The sequence below is a fragment of the Mycteria americana genome, chromosome 13 (assembly GCF_035582795.1).
Source record: "Mycteria americana isolate JAX WOST 10 ecotype Jacksonville Zoo and Gardens chromosome 13, USCA_MyAme_1.0, whole genome shotgun sequence".
Lineage (NCBI taxonomy): Eukaryota > Metazoa > Chordata > Aves > Ciconiiformes > Ciconiidae > Mycteria > Mycteria americana.
In genome coordinates this window covers 5,980,556-6,006,309 of record NC_134377.1, presented here as the reverse complement: position 1 = coordinate 6,006,309, position 25,754 = coordinate 5,980,556, and the positions used below count along the sequence as shown (strand labels likewise).

Here is a 25,754-nt window from a genome sequence, read left to right as displayed (position 1 = left end):
GTGGAAAGACAAAATAATTGCTTGTTATCTGTGATCTCAGCAGTGAAGTGCCTGTGGCCTCTGCTTGTTTGCTATGTAGTGCTGCAGTTCATGAATATTTTATTCCGGCACGGTTGCAGAAACAGCAGTTCTTTCGCACTCTGTAACACGAAGGCAAGCACCAATATTTTTACAGTGCAAGAATATGATCTGGGTTAAAGTGAACCTTTTTTCCTTGAATTTTTTTGTTTTATTTATTTATTTTTCCACTGGGTTAGTTTTAATCTAGATCACTTCCAGAATCTGCTTCACGATGGGGTGTGCAAATACTTGTACCACTGCATTGAAGATAATAGTACAGAAGAGGGAGGGTAGGTCTGCTTCCTTTGGAGGCAGGGATGGCTTAGGCTGTCTTAAAGCATCTGGTGTACTGTAGTGATAGAGGTGGTTCATCCAGGCTTTGGAGTTGTTGATCATCTAGCTCAATCAAGAACTGCTGTAGTAGATGGTTTATATTTTTCTAAAGGAAATGTAGGGTTCCGTTTGGTCCCTTACCCCAGTAGTTCAGTTCTCCTCTTACTGTTCTGTTGCCAGTCAGATCCACAGTCGTGTGACTGCGGCACAGGTAATCATCACAGCTGAGTAGTAGCAATTGACCATGTTGAGCGCCACTTCAGTGCTGAACATCTCAGTGATAATTCAGTGTCTCCACTATGTAGTTTATTTCCATAGTAAGTTCATTAACATTTGAATCTATTTTCAGGCTTATTTCCAGAAAGTAGTGGAAGTATTTTCAACCCTCCTCCTTCAAGATTTCTTACAGTGCATAATTAAATGAATATCTGATTTTTTTTTTTCCCACTTCTACCGCAAGAGGAAGGAAGTAGGTTCTGTAATGCTTTGTTGGACAAGTCATGTTATATTCCCAAATGATTCTTCCTCATTTTCAAAGTTCTTTGGAGTGTAGTCTTGCAATATTATTTAGTAGAGTTTAGTTTCTTAGGTTACCATGAGACCTAAGAGAGACTGTACCTCATTATAATGTGGATGACAAAATTTATCGTTCTTTGCTGAAATGCCAAGATACATTGGTCAATACCAGCTACTGTTTAATAGAACATTTATCTTCTCAGATAAAGCTTTCTTCCTCCTGCTGCATATAGAGGGACAGTTGCTTAAGCCTAAAAATATCTGGCCAGTCATTAAAAAAAAAAAGAAAAAAAAAAAAACATAAAAGCAAACAGTTACTGAGCAAACACCAGAAATGGAGGGAGTTTTACCTAAGCTATTCATGTTCAATAGGAGCTCACAGTGTATTTGGTATTTAATATTTCTCCCTTGAACTACTTTTGCAGTATACGTGCCCTACATAAGCTGACTAATACTGCAGTATCGTATCTGCAGCGCTCTTCATCTGCATCTTAGAAATTTAAAATCTGGCATTCTCTGACAGCGCAGATAGGATGTAGAAAGCAAATGTTTTCCCTAGATGTCTAATACTTGAATTTTAACTGGACTAACTGGAGGACTGGAAGAAGCATTTGTTATGTCTCATAGCCAAGCCCCTATGCAAAGGAAGGAGCAAAATCTTTAGCAACGGGAATCCAAAAGCTTTAATTTTTTCAAGGGGGGAGGGGAGTGGAGACTTGCACCAGAATTAGAGGAACCTCATTCTCAAGAATCCAGCTGAAGACTGGAGTGACAGGTTAGCTAGGTTGGTAGGAAGTGTTTAAAGGGAATGTAGCTGGCAAATGGGCCCCTACTTAGGGATAAATGAACTTTAAAAGTGAATTAGTTAAATTGTATGAGATCCCTGTGTGGATCCTCTGGCTCAGAAGTAAAATTCACCATAATTTTTTTGTTTGTTTAATTCACTTTAATTCTCAGAGTGTACACACAAACTTAATGCACTTTAAACAATAGGTTTTATTTCAACTTTGGTTGTGTGATGGATTTGATTTTGTGTCCTGTCCCCTGCTGCCCGCAAGTATTTCCAGGGTAGACAAAACCTCAGTTTTGCCTGTCTGTTTACTTTAATCCATTGAATTGTTTCCATTTCATTTACAGCAGTACAACGGTACTTTTGCACTGTTGAAGCATTGGAAGTAATTTGGAATCCTAATGTGACTTTAATTAAAGCCAGCTCATTGGTGTAGCAAGCAACAACATTAGGTAGAATCACAGAATCATTTAGGTTGGAAAAGAGCCTTAAGATCGTCAAGTCCGACTGTTAACCTAACACTGAAATGCCATATGTCACTGTTGGAGCCATACTGTTGCTGCCGTTAAGTGAAGTGGCAAAGTGGTAGAGGCTAAACAGGGGGCTGGCTGTGTGCACTGCTTTGAACAGGCTAAACTTTATCTATGTGGAGTAAGTCCAGATACACATGAGACAACGTCCTTTAGACCGGGTGTTTCTAGGGGCATAGAAGTACTTAGGGTCACTTAGCATGTTTGTACGTAAGGCTGAAGCTGGCCATATCCATTATGCACTACCAAGGTGTGCATTTTACACCAGTCGACGTTATAAAACAAAGACATGCTTAGAGTTATAACATTTGGGAATATAACAAGATCAGCTATGCTCACATCAGCTATGCTCAGGATTGTTTTTCCTTTTCGCAGGTGCTGCCCCATTATCAGCTCCAGCGTTTTCCTTAGTCTTTCCACTCCTAAAGACTGTTATGACTGAGACACCTCATGACAGTGAAGACAAGGAGGAGTTTCTGGTGAAGATTCTGCAGATCCTTACGGTCCATGCTCAGCTGAGATCATCAGCAAATGGTCAGGCTTTGCTGGTGGATGAGGTAAGTGAGAGCTGTGGGGATCAGCTGACCTCCTTCAACAGTTGTTCAGATGAGGCATGGGATAAAACAGCTAATGTGTAAACTGGACAAAGCAGATTAATTCTAAAAGTTAAAGTTAACAATGTAAGATTGTTTTCTGTCACAGGTTTTGGTTACCTGTCCAGCCCTAGGTTTTGATTGTGATTTTTATAAGGAGTGTCATACACAGGCAAGGTACTTTGGAGTCACAAGACATAAGGCTTTTTCTCCTCCCTCCACCTTTTCTCCCTGCAACCTTTCAGAATGGCCCAGAGTTGCTGCCCCGGAGGGACATGCTGGTTCTGCTGACCCGGGTGATAGGGACGGGTTCTCCACGGTTACAGGTGAGTCCTCGGCTTCATAATCACAATCAGGATTCTGCTAAAGTTTCATCACCATCTCACTGAGGGAAATACACTCACTGGTTTAAGTCTCTGAGGCTGGTCGTTGATACATTACCAATTTTCTCCTACACTTACAGTATTCTTCTTGGGATAAAATGCCTTTATCTTTTTCCTGTAGGTTTTATTGCACCAAACATATTCTTCAGTTTTCCACAAGTAACATTTTATTCCTTTTCTGAGACCTTGCTCTGGCAAAGAATTTTAGTAGTTGCTCCCCTGAGTAACCAGCAGTAAGCTTTGTTCTAAGGGATGAGATGGCAGAAAGGTCAAAAATAACAAAAAGGCAAAGGGTTGGACTGAACTCATCAGTTCTCCTTTTCATCACGGACCTTTGTCACTGTTCTTTGAGAATTTCTTCCCTTGAGATAGCACTCAGTCCCCACCCTGTGCTTGCTTTGACCAAATGCACAGAAGCAGAAGGCAGCAGTGGAATCTCTAATACTTCCTCACGGCATTTTAGGTTTTGGCTTCCAATGCACTGACCGCCCTGTGCACAAGCAGCAGCGGGGAGGACGGCTGTGCCTATGCAGAACAGGAGGAGATCGATGTGTTACTTCAGGCCCTGCAATCTCCATGCATGAATGTTCGAGATGCAGCTCTCAGGGTAGGTGGGAAGCATTCAGGGTCACACTGAATTCCTTAATTTTTTGGGAGGTGAATCTTCTCCAACACTGAGGAAGAGAGGCTTCAGCTGTGATACTAGTCTTTGGGTAGTGTGTGTGCAGGAGGAGGCACTAGCTACTGAACAATAATGCTCTAAGTAATGCTCTTTGTGCTAGATTTATCTTGCAAAAAGGAGTACTCTGAGTCTATCCAGACCTTTGTTTTGTTAAAACAGGTGTAGTTATGACAACTTAACACCTTTTGTTTACAATTGCATAGAGCTTAGTCATAAAGAGAGAAGCTGTCAAAAAATTCCTATGTCTGTATTGGGCCCAGTGTTTTCGGAAAGCTTCAAGCTTTCTTCTCAGAACATAAAAATGAAAGAAAAAAAACCAAGGACGCTTGGTTTTATTTGCCATGAAACAAATTTCAGCTTAGTTCACCTGAGCTGGCTTCTCTGTACTTAGAAGCAGAGAAGACTGTAGTCACCAGAGCACAACCTAGTGCCTAGTTGCCTCTCTGCAACCTGCCTATGGAGCGCTATTCTTGAGTTTCACCATCTCACCTATTAGCAACAGGAAGCCCTTGATCTGCATGGGCAGTGTACTGCACAAGCAAACATGAATTTTGACACTTCCAACCACTGAGAGCTTGACTTGGCAAAGGTTTTAAGTGTTTTAAAGCGTCTGTTTCTAAAATCAGATCTTTGCACTGATTCTTCTGTAAACTAATTCAGGGACTGATGGAGCTACAAATGGTTCTACCAACCCCAGACAGCGATGAAAAGAATGGGCTGAATCTGTTGCGTCGCCTTTGGGTAGTAAAGTTTGATGTGGAAGATGAGATTCAGAAGTTGGCAGAGAGGTAAGAGCTCTTCCTGGCTGATTGGATTGTAAGGGGACCTCTCTTCTGCTCACCTCATGGAGCTCCACTGGCAGGGGCTTTGCCTCCCACAGGTGGAGGGCAGCTTTAGGTCACCCTGATATTGGATATAGTAGTGGCTTCTCTTGCTGAAGGGTGATCAGTCACCTCTTTGTGTGTGCTGCAGGCTGTGGGAGTCCATGGGTCTGGAGCTGCAGCCTGACCTCTGTTCTCTGCTGATCAAAGATGTCATCTACCATGAAGAGGCAGTGCGACAAGCAGGTGCTGAAGCTCTTTCCAGAGCTGTAGCTCAGTATCGAAACCAAGCAGCAGAGGTCATGAATAAACTTACAGAGATTTACCAGGAGAAGCTCTATGTAAGTACTCTTATCCTAAGGGGTTGACAGGCACAAGCTTGTGCTTTATTTTATATTTTTTATTAATCACTTTTCCTTTTGTCTGTCTTGAGGATGTGCATGAAGCCTACTGTTGCTGTGTTTGAGCTTATCACAGACTTTAATATCTTGAGCCTCAAGTTACCAGCCAGTAAGGGCATCATTGTACAGGTGGAGGATATGCCTTAGGTGATACAGGAAGACTGTGGGTCAGTCTAACTCTTTTTGGGCCTAAGCTAGCTCTCTGCTTGTTTTTTTACCATGCTATTCTGCTAGTGGCATCATACCTCTGTGCAGTCTCATAAAATGGCACTGCTGATATGGCTGACAGTATTCTCTGCGTGTGTGTCTTTGGAAAAGGCATTCTGATGAAATTTTTCTCCTTCCAGAGGCCACCCCCAGTTTTGGATGCTTTGGGACGAGTGATATCTGAATCACCGCCTGACCAGTGGGAAGCAAGGTACAGTCATCTTCAGATTGATCTCATCACTTCCTGTGCATCCAAATGAGATGTTCTAGATTTTTATTTAGAAGTTCAGGCAGTGGAGAAATAAGGGAATGTTAAAGGGACAAAATATATGTAGTTGTATTGACTTGCTGGTTTCATGCGTCCCTCTGGTATGAATGTTTGTGCCCCTCAAGCAGGCTGGGCAGGCCAAACTGAAATGCTCTCAGTTCCATCAAAATATTGGATGCTATCTTCTCTACGTCCTTCTGATAAGAACAGAGTCTTTCCCTCTCAAACTGTCTGATTTTTGTCTTATCTTACTGTATTCCCACCTCTGTATGGGCAGTTGATTGTTTCAAGAGCAGCAGTGTGAGCCTTAACGAACTGGACAAATTCCAGTTTGGATAATTACTTTTTGTCTACCTGTATGCCCTATACAGGTTTAATTGGAGATCATCTTGTTCGCTGCCTGTCTTAAGCTAATCTGCTCTTTAGTGCTGATGTAACTTGTTGTAAAGCTGCTGTATTTCAGCAGCAGATGCAGTGATCCTGATGTCCGTCTTTGTTGGCCCAACTATCTGTAATGCTTGATTGGGATAAAAGTTGTCATATGGCTAAAGGATTGTTGTCCTTTTGGGAACCTGCAGCATGGGATTATGTAATGAAATGCACGTAGGTTGGACACTGAAGCTCTTTGGTTTTGTAATGGTTCTCTCTCTCAATTTCTGTATTGTACTACTGATAGCAAATGTGATTGTCACCTCAGGCAAATTCTGTGAAAAGTCAGTAAGCTCACAAGCTCACCATCTTTACAGGTGTGGCATAGCTTTGGCCCTCAACAAGCTCTCACAGCATCTGGACAGTTCTCAGGTGAAGCCCCTCTTTCAGTTTTTTGTACCGGATGCCCTGAATGATCGCAGTCCTGAAGTCAGGAAGTGCATGTTGGATGCAGCTCTTTCAACACTCAACACTCATGGCAAAGTAAGTCTGAATGTTTCTCTCTCTAGCAGTGGAAAAAGATGGAATGAAAATGTAGATGCTGTGTTGGAGCCCATAGATTTTTTAAATTTTTTTTTTTATTTCTTAGAGGTTGCTGTTACTTGTAACAGCTGAAAACTTTCATGTAGTAGGAATTTTTGTGTGTTTGGAGTCGTTCTGTTAGTGACTAGTGTTGACTAAGTGTAGTTCTTCCCTGTCATTGCTATAAAAAAGAAATAGCCCTGAAACAACTGGAGTTAAAATGATATAAAACTAGAGTAATAAAAGTAAAATCAGACCACAGATCTTTTAATCCTGGGAAGGTGAGAATTCCTTTTCAGGCCTAATGCAAAGCAAAACATGAAAGCTTGCTTGCTGATCATTGGCTTAATTAAACTGAAAACAACTGAAGTCATTCCGAGAATTGAGGACCATCCTTCTTCACGCTGCTAGCCCTTTTCCAGCAGTGCTAGATCGGGGAGGTGTGCAGGGTGTAAACTGCTCAGCCTCTGATTTCCTCATATGTGCCAATCACCTCTTCTGGACAGCCCTCTGCATTCCTGTTAAGCCCAAGACAATTGGAGTATTTTCATATTATTCATTCTTTCCTTCTGTTTCTTAGAAAAGCCATGTGAAGTTGGTTTTATCTTTCTGTTCTCCTTTTGCAAATGGAGCAAGCAAAAGAGCAGGCACTGATGTTTAGGCTAGCAGTCCTGCCTAGTAGCTTGCATTGCTTCTGGCAGAACATCATGCTGGCTGGTTTGGGGGATCTAATTTTTAAGAGCTAACTTCTCTCTAGCAGGAAATATTTGTTGCCTGTTGGGATGGCACAAGGTTTTATGTGATGTGACACATTAAATGAACTGTAAATACAGTGTGATTGTTCAGTTTGTTGGCTCAGAGAAGAACAAACAAGTCCACTGAGCATAGCAAATCTCATTCTGAGTGGACTCTAGTGGCAAGTTCTGTGGTTTTGTTTTTCAGGACAATGTTAACTCTCTCTTGCCAGTGTTTGAAGAATTCCTGAAAAATGCTCCTAATGATGCCAGTTATGATGCTGTCAGGCAGAGCGTGGTCATTCTGATGGGTTCACTGGCAAAACATCTGGACAAGAGTGACCCTAAAGTGAAACCAATTGTTGGCAAACTGATAGCAGCCTTGTCCACACCATCTCAGCAGGTAGGTGCCTTCCTGGAGGAATTCTCATGTTCCACGCAGAGGCAGGTTAACACTAAGATACTTTTCGGGATGTCCGGGAGATGAAAAATGGCTCTGGTGACAGAAAGCTGTCATTGTGGGTGCAGTCTATGGGGAATTTATGTTGGTGATCTCATAGCTGGTGGATTGTTTTACAGGTTCAGGAGTCAGTGGCAAGTTGTTTACCACCTTTGGTGCCTGCAATTAAGGAGGATGCAGGAGGAATGATACAGAAGCTAATGCAGCTGCTTTTGGAGTCTGATAAGTATGCTGAGCGCAAAGGTGCCGCTTACGGGCTGGCAGGCCTGGTGAAAGGCCTTGGCATCCTCTCTCTCAAGCAGCAGGAGATGATGACCACGCTGACTGACGCTATTCAGGACAAGAAGAACTTCCGTCGGCGTGAGGGTAAGGGACAAAAGCTTTTCCCTCCCAAATACTTCATATTTCTCTTGTATCTACTACCATTGTGGTCAGATCAACTGACACCTGAACCCTGTGCTTGCTTTATCTGCATTTATTTTACTAAAGTTTGCAGAGAAAGAAACAGGGAGTGTCTGTCATGAGGCCATTGATTGTGTATAGTGTCCTAAAATTGCTCTATTTGCATTGTGGTGGAGGAAGGGTTTCTGGTCCTAGACAACATGCTTGTGTCCCTCCCTCCTGTTTTCAAAGGCAGGTGTTGCTAGGTGGGCTCCTGCTTCCTGAGCAGGAAGAGAGCTGTATATATTCTGCTCCAGCTGGTCCAGAGGGGCTCGCACAGCCTACTTGTTCCTTTTGCTGCTGGATGTTTCCTGTCCTTATTTCTGCTTACCTAAGCTAGGACTCAGAGGACTGTTACATGTTTTTAATGCTACTGGGCTTCTTGTCCTTTCTGAGACCAGAAATCCCCACTACGGCACTAGCCACAAGTGCAAGAAGGCAAGAGACTTTCAGCTGTGAGATTTGAGTGCTTTTGGAGAAATTATACAGAAATTTGGCAAATCATATCTTCTCTTTCCATCCCCTTTAAATGAAGTTGTATTTTCCTCTGACTGTCCTTCCTTTTTGTTTCTTTAGGGGCTCTGTTTGCCTTCGAGATGCTCTGCAGCATGCTTGGAAAGCTCTTTGAGCCCTATGTGGTTCATGTGCTACCTCACTTGCTGCTTTGTTTTGGAGATGGGAACCAGTACGTGCGAGAGGTAAGGTGCTTTAAATTTCTGAGAACAGAGTGTTAAAAGAAAACTGAAGTGGAATGGATATGAATACTGTTTGTAACTAGGCAAATTGAGAAGGTGGATCTGTCCCTTGAGATACCACTAATACAATTTGATTGTCTTAATAACTGAAAGCATCTTATTTCATTGGCGATTAATTGGGAGCTGCTGGGCTAGCTGCATCATTGTACTTAGACACTATTTTATGTGAAGGCTTTGTTCCCATTGAGTCTCTGAGGAAGGAGAAAACATGCGTTGTGACACAGCTTGTAAATGGTCTCTTCTCCTTGGAGGCTGCAGATGACTGTGCCAAAGCCGTGATGAGCAACTTGAGTACTCATGGAGTGAAGCTGGTTTTGCCATCACTTCTTGCAGCACTAGAAGAGGAATCTTGGAGAACCAAAGCTGGTAAGGACCAATATCTGACTGACATGATTGAGAGTAACCCACAGTCCCCTTTGCTGTCATTCCTCTTCATCCCTACAGATGGCCGTGATAGTTTATTGTCTGATAAGGGACTGTGGAACGTAACAGCTGTTGAGATACAAATGAGTTCCCTGACCATTTGAGCAACTTTTTTTTCCCACAGCAGATTCAAGGGACACTTTTTACCCCCTTTCTCTCTAGAAGTACTCCAGAAGCTGGAAGTTTCCTCCCCTCCTCCTTTTCCCTGGTACAAAAAAAAACCCCCACAACCATTTTTAGTGTCTTTAAGTGGCATAGAGTGGCTTAATGTTTTTCAGCCATTCTGTGTCTTCTCTGACTGGTAGATTTGAGTTTGAGGTAAATTTGATCATCTTCTCATATCTCTTCTTAATGCTGTGTATTGTTTTGTGTTTTGTCTTTTTTTTTTCTTTCTTTTTGTGTACTTCATGCACAGGATCAGTAGAACTGCTGGGGGCTATGGCATACTGTGCTCCCAAACAGCTCTCTTCCTGCTTACCCAATATTGTGCCAAAACTTACGGAAGTGCTCACCGATTCTCATGTGAAGGTGCAGAATGCAGGTCAGCAAGCTCTCAGGCAGATTGGGTCCGTCATCAGGAATCCAGAGATCCTGGGTAAGAACTGTCTGCATCTCTAATGTCCTGACATGACCGTGGTTTATAATAGCAAGGTTTATGTTCACAACATTTAGGATTAAATCCAAACTTCTATAGAAATAAAACTACTCCTAGAAAAGTATAACCTGAAAGCTTAACAGCAGCTGTCTGCTTCCGTTTTGTCAGCTAATGTTAATAGGGTTTCCTCTGTCCCTGTGCTGCTAGTTGCTTTAGAAGGATCTAAAACATCCCATGAGAGAACACCAGCTCACCCTGACACGCGTTTTTGTGTTGTGTACAAATAAAGTCTTTTCTCTCCTTTTTAAAAATGTTCAGCAATCGCTCCAGTTCTGTTGGATGCTCTCACTGACCCCTCCAGGAAGACCCAGAAGTGTCTGCAGACTCTACTGGATACCAAATTTGTTCATTTCATTGATGCGCCATCCTTAGCACTCATCATGCCAATTGTTCAGAGAGCTTTTCAAGATCGTTCCACAGACACCAGGAAAATGGCTGCCCAGATCATTGGGAACATGTACTCCCTGACTGATCAGAAGGTACAGTTCTGCAAAAGCTCTCTAACTGCGTGCTGTATTTACTGTGTAGGAGATAACAGAGCAAGCACTAGAGGGAATTTATTTGGTTTTGGAATTTTGCTGTTAAGGTAGACAATGTTAAAATCTGTGCAGCTTCTTTAATTAAAATGTATGTAAATGAACAGATGATGGCTATAAAGACAGTGAAAATTCTCACGTGCTTAAGACTGTCAGCTTTGTACTTTGGTCATCTAGTTATTACCAGATTTATCCCTGCAAAAAGGTCTTGTAATTTTTACCATATAAGAAATGCCTTAACAAACAAACAAGCAAGACCAGTACCAGTGAAACACAGATCAGCTGCTTACAAATGGATCCAGGGTTTGTTTGGAAAGTATTTATAGAACCTCACTGTAGGCTAAAGATCTGTGTTTAATTTTTGTGCTGATAAACTCTACCTTTAAGCCTTGTGTAAATGTTAAGAGTGTTGGATTTTCCTTAGATACAAAGTGCTGGGTTGTGAGTGAGCATCAAAAAGGTTTTGAGTGATCTGCACAGAACTAGTATTGTTTCTTGGACTTGCAGAACAATTCATTGTGCTTATTTGCAGGATTGTGGAAGCAACTGATTAAACTCTCAGGATGTTAAGGATGTTAAGGATGACTGCTAATAATAAAGGGCTGAATGCCCTTTACATGAAGGTGACTTATGTTTCTTTCTCATTTTGAATCTAGTTCTTACTCTTTGGGCTCTTTGTTTCAGGATCTGGCTCCTTACCTACCCAGTGTGACTCCTGGACTGAAGGCATCTCTGTTGGATCCTGTACCTGAAGTAAGTCTTTTGTACAAATCCAGTTTGTCTTTCAGTGCATGAGGTTAGACTTTGTCTTAATCTTCTGTAGATCTGTAGTTGGTCTGACACCTCTGTCCTAGTAACTTTGACTGGATATTTTGTGAATCTCTGTTCCTCTTGTCCGTTAGGTGCGTACAGTGTCTGCAAAGGCACTGGGAGCCATGGTGAAGGGTATGGGAGAATCATGCTTTGAGGATTTGTTGCCATGGCTGATGGAGACGCTGACGTATGAGCAGAGCTCAGTGGATCGATCTGGTGCTGCTCAAGGTGGGGACAGCTGTGTCTGAATACTGAGTTCAGACTTTCTCCTATTAAATCAGATTAGCTTGTTCTTTCTTGTGTTCATCAGCTCTGTTCCATGCTTTTTTTCCCAGGTTTGGCTGAAGTTATGGCTGGTTTGGGGGTAGAAAAGCTGGAGAAACTTATGCCAGAGATTGTAGCTACTGCCACTAAAGTGGATATTGCTCCACATGTACGAGACGGTTATATCATGATGTTCAACTACCTGCCAATTACCTTTGGAGACAAGTTCACTCCCTATGTTGGTCCCATCATTCCTTGTATCCTTAAGGTATGTAGCAGAGGCCTGAAGAGTTTTATTTATTAGAGAATAAAAAGAAGCCTCCAGAGTAGTTTAAGCCTCATTTCCAGTAATTGTGAGACATGCAGAGACTTGTCCAGCATTGCTGGAGTATATAAAATATAAAATAATTTAAATTATAAATTATTTCTTCTTCCAAATTACTTGCTTACTGTCTTTTGTTTGTAGTCACTAGTAATTTCTTGAAATCACCTTTGTGCATTCACAACTCTACAGTTAATTCACTTCTCATGGCTGAGAGAGAAAACATTGTTTTGTTTTCTTCCAGTTGGTCTTGTATATTGTGTTGAAAAAACCCCCAGTTTTCACAGACACTTTTCTGTCTCTGTTCAGGCACTGGCAGACGAGAATGAGTTTGTGCGGGACACCGCCCTGCGCGCCGGCCAAAGAATCATAAGTATGTATGCTGAGACTGCCATTGCGCTTCTCCTGCCACAGCTTGAGGATGGCCTGTTTGATGACTTGTGGAGGATAAGGTAAGGGATAACCATCTTATTCACAGACATTTCTCTTTCATGGTTGAAAAACTGGTGTGATTCAGACTCTTATGTTGCTCCTCAAGCAAATGCAGAGACCTCCTGGGAAGCAAAAGCAAGTGTCTCTTTTTGCTTGTTGATTTGGATATGATGCTTTATAGCACCAGGTCTGAGAAGTCCTGCCAGCTGTGGATCAGGTTTCCTGGTACCTGCAAAGCATTCCTACTAGATTACTAATTCTGGTAGTGACTCTGAAAAGCACTTCTAAGGCAGTTGATGTGGCAATATTTAGCCCTCGTACATTGTTTTTCATTTTTCGAAATGCTGAGTAAGTTATTGTTCTCCTGTGTATGGAAATGTGCAGTGGAGCGCTCACAGCTAATAGCAATTGCTCAAAAATTAGTTGTACTAAAAGGCTTGTGTCAGCTGAGTGCTGATGAGTGCACTTATCCCAGGTGAATGTCTTTTGGGTTGAGACAGATACTGGCAATGTCTTGTTCCTTTCTAGACTCCAGGCTATTCCCTGATTCATTGCTTTGATACGGGAGTTCTCTCAGCCCCTTCCAGCTTGGAATTCATTCCTTCCCTTTCTCTTTAGCATGCTTCTTCTCAGTCATGTAGGCAGACTCATCTTCCATATCAGCCCATGCAGCATTTCAGTGCTGACTTAGCTCTTTGCCTTGCATTTTGCTCATGTCTGTATTTGATGTACTGTCATCTTTGGACAGGTACCGCCTGAATACCCTGTTTATAACACTTGACTTGCTCCTCTTGCCAGGTTTAGCTCAGTTCAGCTCCTTGGAGATCTTCTGTTCCATATCTCAGGAGTCACCGGAAAAATGACCACGGAAACTGCCTCAGAGGATGACAACTTTGGAACAGCCCAGTCAAACAAGGTAAAGCTGTTCTTGTCTGTTGTGCCTTTTTTTTTAATTATTATTTTTTCAAATCAGCATGGAAAGCCTGCTAGAAAGACGTATTGAATAATCACATGTTTTCTTCTTTTTATAAGTTTCAGGAGTGGATAATACAATTTTGTTTCTCTTTCTTTTCAGGCTATTATTAATGCTCTCGGTGTAGAGAGGAGGAACAGGGTGCTGGCAGGGCTGTACATGGGCCGCTCTGACACCCAGCTGGTAGTGCGTCAAGCCTCCTTACACGTCTGGAAGATTGTAGTCTCAAACACTCCTCGCACGCTGCGTGAAATTTTGCCAACCCTCTTTGGGCTTCTGCTGAAATTCTTGGCCAGTACTTGTGCAGATAAGCGAACGGTGAGAAATTGAGTAATGCCTTCCTGTTACTGCAGGTGACCATATAAACTAATGCCTGAAGAATACAGGATAATTCTTTTCTATAAATCACTCCAAAGCTGTCATTAATTTAACTGTTCTGAGCATGACTATGTCTGAGTTCTCCCTTTGCTGCAGGCAACTGTGATGACAGTAAAACTGATTTTCTGTGGTTACTTATAGTAGTGTTTCCATTCCTACTGCTCTGTCTATACTGTGAATGGTAGTTTATGGTCAGAAGTTAACATCTGCTCACAGTTCATCTCAGGTTTTATAAAACAGGAAAATAGTTAATGAATAAACTTTTGGGGACAGGTTGCAGCACGGACATTAGGAGACCTTGTCCGAAAGTTAGGAGAGAAGATCCTTCCTGAAATCATTCCTATTCTGGAAGATGGACTGAGGTCAGACAAGAGTGATGAGAGGCAAGGAGTCTGCATTGGGTTGAGTGAGATAATGAAATCTACCAGCAGGGATGCGGTAAGTTATATGTGGAAGGTGAAATCTCCGGTTTACTAAATATTTATGTTACGATGCAGGTATTGCAGTTGAGACAGAATAATACAGCTAGTGCTGGACTTGTTTTATGGACTGAATTCAGGGCTTACAACTAACATGAGTTGCTGTTCAGGCAAATGTATGCATTTGTATCTGCCAGTAAATTTAAAACATTGCACAGTTCTGACTTTTATGAGATATAATAATAGAAATCATCCACTAGGTAGCCTTAGAGCACTGCAGATATTTGTGTTGATTAATCCTGGTTTTCTTCCAACATATTTCAAGCAAACAGCGATTTAGTTTCAGCTGTGCAAATTCTGCGTTCTTAGCTACTTTACTGAGATGCATGTGTCTGTTGTGCTTTAGGTATTCTGTAATTTCATCTCTACATCTTTAGGTACTGCTTTTCTCTGAGTCCCTAGTTCCTACAGTGAGAAAAGCGCTGTGTGATCCTCTGGAAGAAGTCCGAGAGGCTGCAGCTAAAACATTTGAACAGTTGCACTCAACAATTGGACATCAAGCTCTTGAAGATATCCTGCCATTTTTGCTGAAGCAGCTGGTAAGTGTTGCTCAACATCAGTCAACAACTTGATTAATGACGTTGTGGGACAGGTTTTGAATAGTTAGCTGTTGAGGTTTAACCCCAGCCAGGAGCTAAGCACCACCCAGCCGCTCGCTCACTCCCCCCCTGGTGAGATGGGGGAGAGAATCAGAAGGGTAAAAGTGAGAAAACTCGTGGGTTGACATAAAGACAGTTTAATAGGGAAAGCAAAAGCTGCACGCGCAAGCAAAGCAAAACAAGGAATTCCTTCACTCCTTCCCATGGGCAGGCAGGTGTTCAGCCATCTCCAGGAAAGCAGGGCTCCATCATGCGTAATGGTGATGTGGGAAGACAAAATGCCATCACTCCAAACGTCCCCCCCTTCCTTCTTCTTCCCCCAACTGTATATGCTGAGCATGACGCCATAGGGTGTAGAATATCCCTTTGGTCAGCTGGGCTCAGCTGTCCCAGCCGTGTCCCCTCCCAACTCCTTGTGCACCCCCAGCCCACTCGCTGGTGGGGTGGGGTGAGGAGCAGCAAAGGCCTTGACTCTGTGCAAGCACTGCTCAGCAATAACAAAAACACGCCTGTGTTATCAACACTGTTTCCAGCACAAATCCAAAACACAGCCCCATACTAGCTATTATGGAAAAAATTAACTCTATGCCAGCCAAAACCAGGACGTTCTCCACCCCTTATTCCATACCATTTACGTCATGCTCAGGTCCCACACTGTCCAATACCTCTCCATTAACCTCCCCCCCCTTCCCATCCTTTGATATAATACACAGATATCATTCCCTTAGTCTATGGACCACCCCTGTGAAATGTCCATAAAATGTCCACTGAGTTCATTTAGTCCATGACTTTGGGCTCCAGCTGTTACGGTGGTCACTCAGGACAGCAGAGGTGGTGTGTTGCGTGGAGTTGTTGAGCGCCAAAGCCAGCTCAGGTCGGGTCACTGCTGCACTTGCACTGCTTCTTGTAAGGCTTCTCCTCCATTGGTTCAGGTGGTTCCTGCTATAGTAATTCCTATAACATGGAACTCGAATCAGAGGTTACAACAATTTAAAGGTATTTCCATTACAATCTCCACCCCTGGTCCCTTTGGACCAGACCATCGGGTTTAACATTGCAATGATCTCCTCCCCTTGCCCCTGCTCTGGCTTGGACTTATCCACAGACTGTGGGCCCCGAGGGGTGTGCCTGCTCCAAGTGGAGCCTTATCTATGAGCCACAGTCTCTCCAGGGTATACCTGCTGCCGCATAGACTTATCCACAGCCACAGTCGCTTTGGGGTGCACCTGCTCCAGCGTGGCCTTCTCCATAGGCCTCAATGCCTTCAGAGATAGACCTGCTCCAGCGTGGCCTTACCCACAGCCACAGTCCCTTCAGAAGTAAACCTGCTCCAACAGGGCCTTACCCATGGCTGCAGTCCCTCCAGGGGCGTACCTGCTCTGTCGTGAGCTTATCCATGGCCACATGCTTTGAGGTGCTCCAGCATGACTTCATGCACAGCCACTGATGCTTCAAGGTGTGCCTTCTCTAGCGTGGACTTATCCTTGGGCCACAATCCCTTCCGAGGTATACCTGCTGTGGCACAGACATAACCACGGCCACGGACGCTTTGAGATGTACCTGCTCTGGCATGGGCTTATCCGTGGGCACAGATGCTTCGGGGTGTCCTGCTCCCGTGTGGACTCATCCACAGGTCACAGTCCCTTCGACTCGAGTTCACACTGGAGTTCCAGCCTGCCCAGCACAGAAGCAGCAGCGATGCCCTGGCCGTCTGCCAGCCCAGGCGCATGGCCATTGCTGTTATCGACGTGTTCCCAGGCACAGCAGAGTAAGATGATCAGTAGTACAGCAGCACAGCAAGCAGCAAAAGCAAAAAGCAGCCACTAACGAGCACTAGACTCTAATATACAGTGAGGCAAGCAAGCCCCATGGCAAGCACAGGAGCCTGCTGATTAATAGCTAAAGAGCAATAACAGCTATAAATTTGATCTAGCACATTCCAATCAAATCTGTCGTTATCTGGAACCCTTTGAGCCCCACGCTGGGCACCAAAAAGGACTGTCGTGGTTTAACTGCAGCCGGGAACTAAGCACCACCCAGCTGCTCGCTCACTCGCCCCGGTGGGATGGGAGAGAGAATCAGAAGGGTAAAAGTGAGAAAACTCTTGGGCTGAGATAAAGACAGATGAATAGGGAAAGCAAAAGCTGCGCACACAAGCAAAGCAAAACAAGGAATTCCTTCACTCCTTCCCCTTGGCAGGCAGGTGTTCAGCCATCTCCAGGAAAGCAGCACAAATTTCCAGCACAAATCCAAAACATAGCCCCATAGTAGCCCCTGTGAAGAAAATTAACTCTATACCAGCCCAAACCAGCACAGTAGCTTAAAGGGGAAGCAGGATTGTAGTGGCAGACCTTCTAGGGAATGGCCGCTCTATTTTGTCTCTTCCACGGATTCATCCTAGCCATCGGTAGGGAAGGTCTCGTGGCTAAAGCATAGGCCTAAGAATTACTACATCTGGCTCTGCTCGGGAATGGCCATTGTCACCTGCTTAAGTTGTTTGGCCACCATTCCTGATACGGAAAATCTTTCTGATGTGACAGAAGAGCTTGGTTTGGGTTTTTGCTATATAATATGAGAGCATTTTGGGACAGAAGAACTTGTGTGGGGGTTATATGATCACATGGTAAATTGTCACTTGAAGTAGGGTTTAGCTTGGTGTGTCACAAATCACCTCTCAGGTTTGTAACTTTCTCTTTCCCTGTAGGAAAATGAAGAGACATCTGACTTTGCTGTGGATGGTCTGAAACAAGTTATGGCTGTCAAGAGCCGTGTGGTGCTGCCTTATTTGGTGCCAAAGGTACAACTGGAAACAAATTTTAAACTTCAGAACTGTGCTTTTTCCTCTGCTTGCTGCCAGTTTTCTTTGGACCGATATGCCATAAGGAAGAGCATAGTTTTGAATTTTTCCTCTGATTTTATGCTCAAAACATTGTCATTTGGGTTGTGATGCATTTATACTTGGAAACTTTACGTGTTGTAGATGAATTGAGATTCCTTCTGAAAAAACTTTCTGCTTTTCTCTTTTTTTGTTTGTTTTTGGTTTTTTTGTTTGTTTTGGTTTGGTTTTTTTTAGCTGACTGCTCCCCCTGTGAACACCCGCGTGCTAGCTTTCCTCTCGTCAGTGGCAGGGGACGCTCTGACACGGCACTTGAGTGTCATCCTGCCTGCTATGATGTCTGCACTGAAAGAGAAGCTGGGGACCAGTGAAGAGCAATTGGCAAGTAGCACGACTCAGCTCTTTGTTATGACAGGTTGCCTGAAGATAGAGCTTCGGGTTTACTTCCCAGCACAGAATCTGTGTTCTCTAGATTCACAGATTGCATGTTTTAATTCAGTCCATGAGCTCCTTCAGGATGAGTCTTTTTGCCTGGTGGCATATTGTGAGTTGAAAAACGTATGCTTTCCAAATCTATTTGTATCCATATAAAAGTCTCTCTGGCCTGCGACAAGATACAATTCTCAGTTTACTTATTCTTGGAGAACTGCCAGAGTGTCTGGTTAACTTTGTATTTATTCTTGGTATAGAAGACTCAGAGATTAAAGGGCTGAAGGGAGGAAATCTCCTGTTTTGCATGCAGCACTCCTTCTGTACTGCTTCTCGAAACATCTGGTATTTGGACTCCAGAGAACATCCTGGAGTTGTGATTGCGAACAGACATGTACATAAGTTAGTGAATTAGGAAGGTGAGTGACAGAGTCCTGTTGTCTGTCTGCTGTAGATGCCCATTAGCTCAGCTTCTAGCCCCAGGTCTGCCTGGAGATCTCTTATGTACCCACAGACGTGCATGTAATTAGTATTACGACGCACAGCATTAAACTACCTAAATAAAAAAAATGTTATCTGACAAGACTCACAGTCTCTAAGAGGTGAGTAAGATCGGGAGACTGAACTACTCTAATTTTTGTAAATTAGCCCTTCTGCAGCTGGAGAGCAACCTGTGCAGCAGTCAGTTCAGCAGAGTTTGGTCACTTGTTACATTTTGAGAGTTGGTTATATAGCTGTCTCTGCTCCAGGACTGAATCGAGCCTTTAATGGTGATGTGACCAGCTATTTAATGAGAAACGGTTAGCAAGTGGGATATGTTGTAGTATTTCTGTAAGACATAATGCTGTGGATAACATGGGGAAACCTGGGGCTAAATCTGGCTTTGTTCTGTTTGAGAGTTAACGTAAAGTTAATTTGGACTCTTTAGGAGATGGCAAACTGCCAGTCTGTAATCCTGTCTGTGGAAGATGATGCTGGACAAAGAATTATAACTGAAGATTTACTAGAAGCTACCCGCAGCCCTGAGCTGGGAATGAGACAGGCAGCAGCTGTCATTCTGAATATCTACTGCTCCAAGACAAAAGCAGACTATACTGGTCATCTCAAGAGCTTGGTTTCGGGCTTGATACGTCTATTTAATGACACCAACCCTGTAGTTCTGAATGAAAGCTGGGATGCGCTTAATTCTATCACCAAGGTGAGAGGCAGCGTAAAAAGGTTACAGTGGTAATGCCTGGCAAGGAGAAAATGGGAATAGCTGGTAAAGTACTGCCTAAATTGAACCTTCTTGGTTGATTGTAAACTACATTTTCATTTGCAAATGCTGCAAAGATTTGAGAGTTGTAAGATGAGCTTGACTTCAGCATTGTGAGCAAGGAGGCAGGAAACAGGTGTCTTCTCTTGACACACCTGAGAAGAATTCACAAAGAATAGCTGGTTGCCGTGCTGCCTCATCTTTGCCTTACCTCTCTGTCTTGCAGAAATTAGATGCTGGGAACCAGCTTGCTCTCATTGAGGACCTGCACAAGGATATCCGGATTGTAGGGAACGAGGCCAAAGGCGAGCATGTGCCAGGATTCTGTATTCCTAAGAAGGTAGAGGATCAGAATGAGCATGGATTCATCACAGCCATAATACCCACCTTTGGGGGGAACTGGTTGATATGACTTTACAGCTCTTAGAAGCAGTGACTGTTGGGACATTCCAAACCTGTATGTGGGAGAGACTTTTGTAGGTTACTGCTGCTCTTGAGTTACCCTACAAAAGACTCCTCTTGTTACAAGATCTTTGACAGTTCTGTTATGCATGGAAGTCGTGGTCGCTGGCTGCTTTTTGTGGGGGAGTATAAAGCTGGACTTCTGTGCCAAATTTCTCTGGTTTAAAAATTCCCTGAGCCGCCACCACTTTTCTCATAGCAACTGGCTTAGTAAGGCGTAGATGCATGAAATCAAACCAAATAAAAGTAGCTCTGTAAATGTGGAAGCAGGCAGCTGAAGGTCAACAGGAAATTGAGAGAAACTCTCCAAGTTTGTGCATCTGGTGTATAACAGGAGAAAAAATAAGATATGTATTTTTTGCATCTTAACTTCTAAGCTTTCTTATCCGATTTTCATGACAGGGAGTGACTTCCATACTCCTGGTGCTGCGGGAAGGTGTTTTAACTGGTAATCCAGAGCAGAAGGAGGAGGCGGCAAAGGCCTTAGGGCTGGTTATTAAGCTGACTTCTGCTGAAGCTCTTAAACCATCTGTGGTGAGCATTACTGGGCCACTTATTCGGATCTTGGGAGATCGGTTCAGCTGGAATGTCAAGGTGGCTCTGCTTGAAACATTAAGCCTTCTTTTAGCCAAGGTAAGATTCAAAGTAACTGATTGTGGTTTGTGAACATTTTCCTTCAGAAATACTTGTTGCTGTTCATGTAAAACCACGCTGTTCATGTCTGCTGGTGTGGATTTGCTATTTCGGAATGGCACTGTAACTGGATTGTATTCTTCCAGCAGCTTCTGGCCTACCAAAAAAGCTGCCAATGCTTGAATCACTGGGCTTCTTGGAAATACTGCTAAATGCTGATCCCACTTTCAAGTGATTAAAAACTACCATGTAATTAATCTCTCCTGTGTCCACCATTTTTATGGATTGTTAAGTGCAAAGATGATCATCTTACATATCTTTGAACTGAGCTGAGCTTTTATTTAGTGCTCTGTGTATAAAATGCTGTTCATGATAGCGTAAAATTTTTCAGCAGTGTTACCCTTGTATTTCCGTATGCAGAAAATAAGATTAGATCTGAAAAGGTTAAAAGTTTTGTGGTATTGTTTCATGTTTTTCCTATTTTAGTGGTGTGTCAGCTCTGAACAAGGGCTATTTGTGATAACTGCCATAGAAGAGGTGATGCTGTTCTCAGGCTTTGATTTCTAGCCACTGTTTCAGACTTGACTGCGCCACTTTCCCTTCTTTCATCTCTGGTGTAGGTTGAGATTGCCCTGAAACCGTTTTTGCCCCAATTGCAAACAACCTTCACCAAAGCTCTGCAAGACTCAAACCGTGCTGTTCGCCTTAAAGCTGCCGATGCTCTCGGTAAACTCATTGTCATCCATGTAAAAGTGGATCCTCTCTTTACGGAGCTACTGAACGGAATTCGTTCCAGTGATGACTCTGCCATCAGGTAAGCCGTAGGTGATATCTCAGACCTTCCTGCTTATTAAGGATGAAGGAAAGGGCTAGGATGAATGAACAAAATGGTTACAGCTATTTGTGTAGAATTTCTTTTTTTTTTTTTTTCTCCCCTTAATTCTGAGAGTAGGATTTACTTATTCATGAAAGCAGTTGACTGTTAATCAAGGGTTGTAAAACAAAGAATGCGGACAATAGGGATTTCCTGGGTCAGAAGCTGAGCTGTGACAGTGCATCAGGGGAAGCATTGCTTGGCGTCTGCCCAGTTCTCTCTCCTGCACACCCCCCAGCAACCCACTGCAGCCCACTTTCAGATACAAGACGGCATCAGTTGTCAGGCTGACCTGAAGTAATGCAGCTGTTCTTGTATCCTAAGTGCACAGATCCCTAAGAAATTAACTTCCTGATCTGAGGATTTTTTTAATGTTTGAATAGTCAGAAAATATTTACGTTGTAACAGACACACACAAGCACCCAAACATGGAAATATTCTGTAGCGTGGAGTTTTCAGCAGTGCAGAGAGAGTATCAGTCTCCTAAACTGTAAGGCATGTTAGTGTAATTGCTGTGTAAGAAACGGTTACGGGTATCCAAAGCTCAGTGTCTTCTCTAGGGTGGGGGGAGAGGCGCTGTCTGACTGTAAGTTGTGATCGCTTCTAGGGACACAATGCTGCAAGCTCTGCGGTTTGTAACACGAGGAGCTGGTGCCAAAGTTGATGCTGCAATTAGGAAGAATATCAGCACGGTGCTTCTAGGGATGCTGGGACATGATGAGGTACTGCTTCAGCCAGCTGCAAAGGATCCCTGCTGTAGACAGTCTTATTTTTAAATTTAAAATCTGAACTTTCTAACAAGTATTTTCTAAAATAATTTCTGGGGGAAATAACTAATGGTGGAGTGGAAAGAAACTCATATAAAGAAGCATGTGGTGGGCATTACTCACTAAACTGAATGCTGTCTGTAAAATCGATCTCCTTGGAGCCTTATAGTGTGTTAGCTGAGCGTTGGTGCAAGAATTAGAGATCCCTAGCCAATCACTGGTAACTCTGAGAATCTGTGAGTTTAAAGTCTCCTTAGCAACTGTCTACGTGGGTTTGACCTGCAGCTCCTCACCAAGGCAGCTCTGAAGTCAGGATTTGTTTTTTATCTTGGAGAAAACTTGCAATACCTTCACCATATGCACGTATGTGTGTTTGTAGGCTCTCAGGTGGGGTTTATCATTCAGCGTGAGAAGTTTTTCAGATAAAGGCAGATTTTTCTCCAACGAGCAAGAAGCTCTCCAAGTTTAATATAGGGTCTTCTGTATATGGCAGATAGCAACAGTATCATCTGTGAGATTAAAATTAATCATCTAGTAATTTCTTCCTTATGCTTTAATCTGTGCAACATAGATGTGCACCTATTGGCATGCTAGGAATAGAAGAATTGAAAAATTCCCACTGGATTGTAAATTTCAGGGTGAGAGGAGTAGTGATGGGATGGTCACATAAGCAAGCCAAAACAACAAAAGCCTGGAAGTTTTAATTTAAAAGTAACATGAATTTATCACAGAGATAAGCTCATCTAGAGATGGCTAGAAGTAATGCTTACTTTCTAGACTGTGAACCTAAACTTAACTCTTAATATGTCTTTTAAAACATTCACTTTCATCTTTACGCCTTTTCCATTTAACAAGTCAGAATTTATATAAGGTCTGTAATTCTTCAGTCTCTGCTGGCTTTTTTGACTGTGGATTTGGCTTTAAGTTCCATTATGTACAAGAAACCTTGGGAAGTGACAGAACTCCACAGGCAGTAGGAGTGAAAGGGGGTCTACTAATATTTATTTCCTCCTCCTCTTTTTATTTCATATCATCTTCTGTCACTTGCTCTTCTTGCTCCTTATCTCTGATGTGTATTGGGCTCAACTGTGTTACTCCTTTCTTCCTTTCCTCATTAGGATGCCACCCGCATGGCCTCAGCTGGCTGCTTGGCAGAGCTGTGTGCGTTTCTGTCAGAAGAGGAGCTCAGTACTGTTCTCCACCAGCACTTACTGGGTAGGTGAAGCTGTTTCTGGTGAGTGGAACTGATTCTGAAAGCACGGGAAGATACCTTCTTAGCCATTGGTTCAGGCAAACTTTGTGACTGATTATTTAGGTTCTTCCTCTTTATCTTAATTAAGCCTGAATCTCTACTCTAGATTTTCTTGTGCTTTTCTTTGCTCACGGCTGTTAATTCGTGCACCCTGGTACATAGTTGAGCACGGGGTAGTGGTTGTAATTTGGGGTTACCCATACTTTTTTTTCTGGATTTGTTTTCAGATGAATTGATGAAGTACCAGCATGGCTGAGTGATTGCTAGTGCTGACAGAGAGGATGGGAGGTGACAGGATGTTCAGGCAGGGTGGACAGGAGGGCCATTCCACCTTTTTTGATGACACCGTGACCTTAGATTGGCTTATGCTAATTGCAGACCACATCCGATGGCTTCAGATACTTTTGGAGAATTAACTAATTTGCCTCTAAGTTAGATAAAAGCATGAAATTTGTAGGAACTCAAGGTGGTTGGGAGTGCTACGGGATTACTCTCTTCTGTGGGATTAAAAAGGGAATCTGTTAGCTGGTTTCAAATTACACATGACTTTTACAATTTTATTAGAGAGTCAAAGCTTGTGTCATTCTGATTCCAAGCTCCTTCATGCACGAAGGGATGTGGGCTTGAACCATACAGAGTCACTGGTTTGTGTCTGGTTTCCGTATCTGCCCAGAGGTGTTCTTGTCTGGTAGAGGTGGTGGGTTTTAGCACTGTTTGTATGGCTTTTTGGGAGGAGTGGAGGAAGCAAGGTATTGCTTTAGATGCTGCTTATTATTTCATTTTATGGAAGTGAATTGGCAAACTGACAAAAGCTTTCTTAGGTGAAGAGGAATGGATAGCAGGAGCCTTGCTATTGTTCTGTTCTTCCATCTGCAGCAGATGTCGCTGGCATTGACTGGATGGTGAGACACGGACGAAGCCTGGCTCTCTCTGTGGCTGTAAATGTTGCTCCTAGCAGGCTGTGTTCCCCCAAATACTACAACAGCGTTCAGGAGATGATCCTCAGCAATGCCACTGCTGACAGGGTAAGTGCTACCTGAGTGGGCGAGTTCTGTTGCAAGCGCTTGTTGGGAGTAGTTTTAAAAGGTGTGCAGGTTCTCTGTGTTACCAAACAGAACAAAAATCCCCAAGTGCCATCTGAAGATTCCCCCTTGACTAGATACAGTTTTACTGTGAAATTACACGACTGTTCTGATTCTTTGAGTTCTGATCTCTGTGGAGACGAAGATTAAATAACCTTCAGCTGCAGAGCAGCTTTCATTGGGAGTAAATTACGCTTCTGTTTCCCTGTTAGAAGTTCCATTCTTGGGCCAGGTTTACAAGAAGTGCAAATATTTTGTTTTAGGAGAAAGATTTTAAATCTAGGGCTGAATGAGTAATTTGGTGTCAGGAAACTGGGGGCTCTGTGGGGCCTGCCACTTTATTCCATGTGGCTCATAGTCGCATTATGATTTTTTTCATCGCACTACCCAATAACATTAACCCCATGTTTTCCAGCTTTGCATGCTACAGTTTTTTGAAAGATGCGTTTAGCCTTCCGCAGAAGCTCACCAGCCCATGAGACATGAGCCTAGTTATAAAAGCTGTTGACCTCTGCTGTAGTAATACCAATTTTTCTCCTTATGTTGAAGATTCCCGTTGCAGTTAGTGGCATCAGAGGGATGGGCTTTCTTATGAAATACCACATGGAAGGAGGAGGGAACCTGCCTCCAAAACTTTCCAACCTCTTTATTAAGGTAAGACTTTTTATGATAACTACCTGGCATTGTTCTCCTGTGATCTGACTCCTTGTTTGGCTAACTCATGGGTGGCTTTCTCTGTCAAATATCTGTATGGTAACCCAGCATGAAAACTGAAAGCTTGTTTGCCTTCTCTTGGGAAGCTCTAAATCCCCTGATCCTTGAAAATCTAGGTATGTCTCTTTGTGGCAAAGTACAGACAGAATCACTTTATCAGCCTGCTTTGCAGTTGCAAATACATCACTGCTATCCCTGCTATAGTATGGAAATTTGACTTTTGATCTTCCTGTAGTAAACTTCAGCTTTTATTCTTATGAATTAATTTTTTTCTTTCCAGTAACAAACAGCTGGCAGAGAAGAGTGGGGGGGTTGTCAGTTTAAGGTTGCTAAAGGTCCAAGGGCCTTTGTCAGAAAGGCATCAAACCCCTACTCTTACCTTACCTGGTTTTGCTGTGGTACTTTCTGACTCTCACTTCTGTGGAAGGGAGTAGCTCCGAAGGACTGAGATAAAAGAGAGTATTGAAGTTAACAATTTTTTTTTTCAATTCATATCTATTTAAATATTCTACCTCAAAATTCCTTTCCTTCTTGGTTGTTCTGGTTTTTTTGTGTGGGGTTTATTTTTGGGGTTTTATTTCCTCCCCAGAAAAATATCGCTCATGGTAGACAGTATCTGAATTTTGAACCTCAGGATGTTTTTGATGTTGT

General features: G+C 43.0%; 2 protein-coding genes across 2 annotated transcripts in view; one reads left to right on the top strand and one right to left on the bottom strand.

Annotated features, from left to right (window-relative positions):
- PRKAB1 (protein kinase AMP-activated non-catalytic subunit beta 1) overlaps window positions 1–25,754 on the bottom strand; it is a 423,514-nt gene that overhangs the window by 210,731 nt on the left and 187,029 nt on the right. The gene's annotated exons all lie outside the window — the stretch shown is intronic.
- GCN1 (GCN1 activator of EIF2AK4) overlaps window positions 1–25,754 on the top strand; it is a 46,952-nt gene that overhangs the window by 18,279 nt on the left and 2,919 nt on the right. The window contains exons 26-56 of the mRNA XM_075516640.1: window positions 2,605–2,786; window positions 3,068–3,148; window positions 3,669–3,812; window positions 4,548–4,675; window positions 4,860–5,049; window positions 5,457–5,527; window positions 6,331–6,496; window positions 7,478–7,672; window positions 7,849–8,095; window positions 8,747–8,868; window positions 9,177–9,291; window positions 9,764–9,943; window positions 10,262–10,482; window positions 11,224–11,292; window positions 11,442–11,580; window positions 11,688–11,884; window positions 12,248–12,390; window positions 13,169–13,286; window positions 13,446–13,661; window positions 13,995–14,159; window positions 14,578–14,739; window positions 17,504–17,596; window positions 17,873–18,016; window positions 18,993–19,262; window positions 19,546–19,659; window positions 20,184–20,414; window positions 21,035–21,228; window positions 21,896–22,010; window positions 23,174–23,270; window positions 24,184–24,332; window positions 24,939–25,043. Of these exons, the coding sequence (XP_075372755.1) occupies window positions 2,605–2,786; window positions 3,068–3,148; window positions 3,669–3,812; window positions 4,548–4,675; window positions 4,860–5,049; window positions 5,457–5,527; window positions 6,331–6,496; window positions 7,478–7,672; window positions 7,849–8,095; window positions 8,747–8,868; window positions 9,177–9,291; window positions 9,764–9,943; window positions 10,262–10,482; window positions 11,224–11,292; window positions 11,442–11,580; window positions 11,688–11,884; window positions 12,248–12,390; window positions 13,169–13,286; window positions 13,446–13,661; window positions 13,995–14,159; window positions 14,578–14,739; window positions 17,504–17,596; window positions 17,873–18,016; window positions 18,993–19,262; window positions 19,546–19,659; window positions 20,184–20,414; window positions 21,035–21,228; window positions 21,896–22,010; window positions 23,174–23,270; window positions 24,184–24,332; window positions 24,939–25,043 (4,763 nt within the window). The remainder of the gene's footprint in view (window positions 1–2,604; window positions 2,787–3,067; window positions 3,149–3,668; window positions 3,813–4,547; window positions 4,676–4,859; window positions 5,050–5,456; window positions 5,528–6,330; window positions 6,497–7,477; window positions 7,673–7,848; window positions 8,096–8,746; window positions 8,869–9,176; window positions 9,292–9,763; window positions 9,944–10,261; window positions 10,483–11,223; window positions 11,293–11,441; window positions 11,581–11,687; window positions 11,885–12,247; window positions 12,391–13,168; window positions 13,287–13,445; window positions 13,662–13,994; window positions 14,160–14,577; window positions 14,740–17,503; window positions 17,597–17,872; window positions 18,017–18,992; window positions 19,263–19,545; window positions 19,660–20,183; window positions 20,415–21,034; window positions 21,229–21,895; window positions 22,011–23,173; window positions 23,271–24,183; window positions 24,333–24,938; window positions 25,044–25,754) is intronic.